The 6,415-nt window shown below is 35.9% G+C and overlaps 1 protein-coding gene across 2 annotated transcripts; it reads left to right on the top strand.

The window, feature by feature from the left end:
• Positions 1 to 674: 674 nt before the first annotated feature.
• Positions 675 to 3,245, top strand: LOC310737677 (syntaxin-11-like). Of its 2 annotated transcripts, none has more exons than XM_083562158.1 (2): positions 675 to 879; positions 1,721 to 3,245. In XM_083562158.1, the coding sequence occupies exons 1-2, from the start codon at positions 868 to 870 to the stop codon at positions 2,621 to 2,623; spliced, it is 915 nt and encodes a 304-aa protein (XP_083418284.1). In that variant the 5' UTR covers positions 675 to 867; the 3' UTR covers positions 2,624 to 3,245. The 2 variants fall into 2 exon arrangements, with proteins under 2 accessions (XP_083418284.1, XP_083418285.1); XM_083562159.1 differs by having other exon boundaries at positions 702 to 852.
• The last annotated feature ends 3,170 nt before the right edge of the window (positions 3,246 to 6,415 follow it).

Genomic DNA, 6,415 nt, shown 5'->3' with positions numbered 1-6,415 from the left:
TTCTCACCTTCCTTAGGATCATTGAGACCCCACGAGGTGAGATCTTGCATGGAGCCCCAGTCCAAGGGAGATTGACAGTCATGTTTAGCTTCTTCCATTTTCTAATGATTGCTCCAACAGTGGACCTTTTTCACCAAGCTGCTTGGCAATTTCCCCGTAGCCCTTTCCAGCCTTGTGGAGGTGTACAATTTTGTCTCTAGTGTCTTTGGACAGCTCTTTGGTCTTGGCCATGTTAGTAGTTGGATTCTTACTGATTGTATGGGGTGGACAGGTGTCTTTATGCAGCTAACGACCTCAAACAGGTGCATCTAATTTAGGATAATAAATGTAGTGGAGGTGGATGTTTTAAAGGCAGACTAACAGGTCTTTGAGGGTCAGAATTCTAGCTGATAGACAGGTGTTCAAATACTTATTTGCAGCTGTATCATACAAATAAATAGTTTAAAAATCATATATTGTGATTTCTGGATTTTTTTTTTTTGATTATGTCTCTCACAGTGGACATGCACTGACAATTTCAGACCCCTCCATGATTTCTAAGTGGGAGAACTTGCAAAATAGCAGGTTGCAAGAATTGCTCTGAATGTAAATGGTAAATGTAAGCCTGAAGATATGCAGCTCATCTGCATGCCACAAAGAAAACTTCACATATGCAGATATTTCCGCCTACAATCAGTGACACTATTTTAAGTGCGGGTCTTGCGTAAAAAGGTGCGGTGGCGCTCTGTCACGCGCGCTGATGAGCGAGAGCCCTTCTGTACCTCACCAACATGAAGCACCCTTGATATGGCACCTGTAAGACGTTTTTCCAAAAAGGGTTAATACTGCTGACGGATCCGGCAAATCACCAAGGTATTGTGGAACAAAATGTTTCATGAAGTGAGTATTGCCATCATATTTTAAAGTCGGTCTAATCCATAATTATATACGTCTCTATTATTATTATTATTATTTTCATAAAGAGTTTTGGAAATCGAAGCAAATACCCTGGTTTTGTCTGTGTTTTTTTTTTCTGTTTTGCACAAACAGAATATTAAATAAAAATTGTTTGTTACATTTGTTTAACAAATGCATTTTTCTAAACACAACATTTAACAAAGACGATTTGTTAACTTAAACGTTAATCTTGAAGTGTTCCTTGTTTTTCTGTCAGGGGAAACCTATAAGGTCCTATACTGAACCCTTTCTGAGTGTTGTTCAGAAAATCCTGTAAATAATAATAAAAAAGATACCCATAAAAGAACTTCAATTTCTCATAGTGTGTGTGCATATTACCTAACATTTGCACATTTCCTAGCATTACTTCTGGATTAAAATACCATCATGCAAGAGTTCTAAAATATTTGTGCAAACTTGTTGGGTGAGTGACGCCACCCTGGAATAGTTTTGCTAAGTAAAACTTGTTGTGTGACTTTATTCTTTTGAGAGGTAAGAACAGGACACATTAACCCATTCCTTCCATTGACAAAAGTCATTCGAATAAATAGCATATTCTTAATCATTTGTGAAGTAATATTTTACAAAACCTCAATTATTTGTATAAAAGATTCTTCCATGTCAAACTAAACTTGTTTCGATTATTATTATTATTATTTTTGTGTTAGATGTTTACTGGTATTTACAAAAAAAACAAGGAAGGATAGTCGTGTGTTTGAGGCATGTATGCTGATAATTCACTGTTTCAGGTATACGTTAACCCTTCTCTTTCCTCTCACCTAAGGCAGCCATGAGGGACAGACTCAGTCACCTACAGGAACTTTCTGTGTCCACAAATAATCTGGAAGAGCAGGAATATTCAGAGTCAGTCTCGGACTCATTTAGCAATGTGGAACTGGAAGAAGAATTCCAGCAGCAAGCCATCATTTTCGACAACAATGAGATGGACGCTGTGTTTGATGAAGCTCAAGAGATAAGGCGTGAGGTTCAGCTCATTCAATTGGATGTAAAGCGGCTCAGAGAGCAAAACACACGCCTCCTAAGTGAACCAACTCGAACCAGCACAATAAAGCGAGACTCCAATGCCATTGCTGCTGATATCAAAACCCGTGGGGAGGATTTGCTGAAACGTCTTCGTAAGATGGACTCCCATGCCAAAGAGCTGGAAGAGGAGCATGGGATCAATTCGGCGGTAGCCAGGATTGCTCGAACGCAGTATGCTGGCCTAAGTAACAGCTTCCGTGATGTGATGATGGAATACAACGAAGCAGAGATGAACCACAAAGAAACGTGCAAAACGCATATCCAGAGGCAGATGGAGATTGTAGGGCGAGAGGTGACAGGTGAGGAGATTGAGGAAATGCTGGAGAATGGGCAGTGGAACATCTTCAATGATAACGTTTTGACAGAGGGAAAAACAGCACGATCTGCACTCAACCAGATCGAAAGCCGACACCGTGACTTACTGGAGTTGGAAAACCGACTCAAGAGTGTCCATGAGGTGTTCCTGGATGTGGCCATGCTTGTGGAAGAACAAGGGCCCATGATAGACTACATATTCACCAATGTTCAGAAAACGGATGCTAAACTCGAAGAAGTCCTATTTCGACTTGAAAAAGCAAAGAGACATGATCAAAACAATCCCTTCAAGAAAATGTTCTGTAGCTGCTTTCCATGCTATAAGTAATTTCTATGGGCAAAATATTCTGCCCTTCGATTATATGGATGTTCATGTACAGTATGAAATGTTTTTTCAGTTTGTTTTTAACAATTTCTATTTGGCTAAACTAAAAAATTACAGGTAGTCTTCATATAGATATAAAAAATAATAATAATAATAATATGAGATAACAGTTTAAACAGAGATTTGATTTTTTGCTCAACTTTGTTAAAACAACAGACAAAATGCTATTTAGGTGGCATGTGTGTGTAGCTGATGTTCAAATTGCACAAGTGCACATAATGAAGTATAAGGCTATATATGTACTATAAAATATTAAATAACCTCATGACATTCAATTCCCAGCCTTATCTCTTTAGAAACTGCACCTTTCAAAGATATAAGTTATAGACAGACATAGTAAATGAAGTTACATTTGTTTAGGTATATTGCAAGAAAATATTAATTATAATGTTTCCAATGTTCATTATTCTTACATAATTGTAACATGGAAATGTATTAAACAGTTAATGCACTGTACAATATAAGACATGTTGATCTATGTTCAAACATTGAGAGATAAAGTACCATATATTTAAAATGAGTGTTTCAGAGCTTCTTGTAACTTTTCATTAAATGTTAAAGTATATGTGGATGTAGATGTGTGTGTGTGTGTGTGTGTGTGTGTGTGTGTGTGTGTGTGTATGTATATATATATATATATATATATATATATATATATATATATATATATATATATATATATATATATATATATGTGTGTGTGTGTGTGTGTCTCCCATCTTCTGTAACTCTAGAGCAGCAATTCAAATAACAAACAGGGTAAATCAGTGTATTTGGCTGTGGGTCTTTCCACACACTATTCCCTTTTACTTTTCTTTAACAAGCAATGCTTAGAATTTATTGATTTTGAAGTGTTTTACCAACTTAGGGTTGGAATAATTTGCTACCTTAAACTAATCCCTGTATGTGATTCTGTCTTTTTATTTATAACATCCAAGCTACTCCCTCAGTAACAGTAAGTAATATTATTTTATCAAGCACTGCTCCTAACACGAACATCTATAATCTTGAATGCTAACATATAGTCAAACCCTAACCCTTACTCTGGATTTCTCTTTTAAATGTGAGCATAATGATTTAAATCATAGCTATCAAAGCATTTTGGGGGGGAACTTTAAAGAGTAAAATAGTGTGTCTTTGAACTGGTATACTAGGAAGAGCACACAATTGTTGGTGTATACCACACACATACCTTTTAAATCAGATAAACATGTATTATGTGTAGGCCAAGAGCTGTACACAGTCTGCATTACAAGATTACAGGCATGCACATTCTTCCATCTTCTGTTCAAAACTTGAACAGAAACATGCATCCAGGAAATGTGTGGATGCTTATTGCCAATTATCAATAATCGTCATGCCTAAAAAGGACTGAAAATTGTAAAAATCTAAGGTATGTTAACAGGCAAATTTGAAAACATAAAGAAGTGGCAGTGTAGCAGGTACAAAAGTTTCTCATTTGCTTCCCCTGCCAGAATGAAGAAAGGTTGGATGGTCTGTTGCGCATTAATGGAGAGGACTGAAAAAAGCGGCATCAGGCAGTCATCTAGGAGCAAGAGCAAATTGGACATCTAAAGTCTAATTTCAAGGCAGAAGAACTGACATTCTATAAGATGTACATGCATTATAGGGAGAACATGTACAATGAAAAACAACCCTTAGCTGAGTTTTCCTATCATTACCAGGCTTATCTTATCTTGATCAACAAGATCAAGAGAAATAATTACGTATAGAAATGTATAAATGTGATAATACAACACCAGTTTTTCTAAAGACACAATACACATTTTAGGTTTTATGGATATTGGGGGAGATGGAAAAATTATAAAGGTTTGCATTTTAAAAGTCATTATTTTGATCATTTCACTGCAGACAAAAAAAAAATACCAAAAACAAAAGGCCATAAAGTGCTCTATTGAATATGCCTGAAATGTTTTCAAAAGATTTAAGGGAGAATAACAAATACCAGGCACATCATCTCTGGCACTTCCTTTAGATTTTAACCATTCTTCACATGACCAACCTGAATCCCAGCTAAACCTGTTCTTCTATCTTATTTCTTAGCAGATATCTTAGAATGTAACACTGAAAGCAGTGACGTTTATGATCATATAGCCAAACTTGGTATCACTTTTTTTAAAGAAAAGGCCTGAAACCTTAAGTGTTTGTTTTCAGGTTGGGCAAGACAATCAGTCGTTTTAATACAATACAGAAACACGCAGACACAAGTGAAAAGTAGACACTAAACTAGGCAAGAAGCCATACCAATTACACTGCATGAAATTATAATACACTAAAATACCCATTCATTCATATAAGAGTAGCTTGGTGCCTTATCCAGATGAATAAGCTCACCTTGTTATTATTTTGTTTATACCTCTAAAAATGTTTACTTTTATTCTACTAATAACCTTGAATCTAAAGCTGTCAAAGCTTGTTCATCATTATTCTTTCTTTCTTTTTCTTTATTTTCAACATTTCACTTTAATACTGGAGACATCCAAAGTATGAAATAAAAAAAAAAAAAACATGTATGGAACTATGTAGTAAACAAAATAGAATATGAAAATTTTTTCCAAAGTAGTCACCGTTTGTTTTGACAACAGCTTGACACAGAGATGGTTGTTGGCTGCTTTTCATTTCCTTTACAGTCCAACTCATCCCGAACCATCACAACTGAATTTAGATTAAGTGATTGCGTAGGCCAGGTCATCTGATGCAGAATTTCATCACTCTCCTTCTTGAACAAATAGCTCTTTCATAACCAAGAGGTGTGTTTGGGGTAATTGTCCTGTTGGAACATAAATAATAGCCACACTAAGTGCAAACCAGATAAAATGACACATCACAGCTATGCTGGTTAAGTGCGCCCTCAAATTTAAAAAAGGAACCAACAGTGTCACAGTGTCACCAGCAAAGCCCATCCATGCTTCACAAGGGGAACTACACATTCAGGAATGGTCCGTTTACCCTCTGTACATCTAACAAAGACATGGCAGTTAGAACCAAAAATAAAAAATTTGGACTCACCAGACCAAAGGTCAGTTTTCCACTGATCTAATATCCATTCCTTGTGTTTCTTGGCCAAAGCAAGTCTCTCCTGCTTGTTGTTCTTTGAAGTAATGGCTTCTTTGCCGCAATTCGACCATGTAGGCATGACGCATGCAGTCTACTCTGAACAGTGGATGATAAAATATGTCTTCCACTTAAACTTAAGAGAAACATTTATCTAAAGCAGCAGTTTCTGAGGCTTGTAATAAAAAAATAAAAAAAAGTATCCTCTGCAGAAGAGGTAGCTCTTTTTCCTTTCCATAGGTCTTCATTAGAGACTGTTTCATCATAACATTTGACGATTTTGGAGGACTGAACTTGTGAAGACATTTCAAATTCTTGAGATATTTGGGATTGACTGATCTACATTTCTTAAAATTAATGATAGAATGTCTTTTCGATTTTCCTAACTGAGTGTTTCAACCTTTCCAATGAACAAGACAAGGCAAGCTGTTATCAAAGCTAAAAGTAACTTTTGGACAATATAAAATATAAATGTACTAGATACTATACTGCACATACCACATACTACACACCTTCTCCTTTTGTGGTTTTTCTTTATTGTTTATAAATCTCTCAAAATTGTACATTCTTAATGAAGACATCACTCGCCCTATGGATTCTTTAGCATTTTATATCCAGTTTCAAGAATTTCTCTTAAAAAAATAAATTCCTGACAATTCT

Source organism: Silurus aristotelis (assembly GCF_946808225.1).
Source record: "Silurus aristotelis genome assembly, chromosome: 15".
NCBI classification, from domain to species: Eukaryota; Metazoa; Chordata; class Actinopteri; order Siluriformes; family Siluridae; genus Silurus; species Silurus aristotelis.
This window is presented reverse-complemented; position numbering and strand designations above follow the sequence as displayed.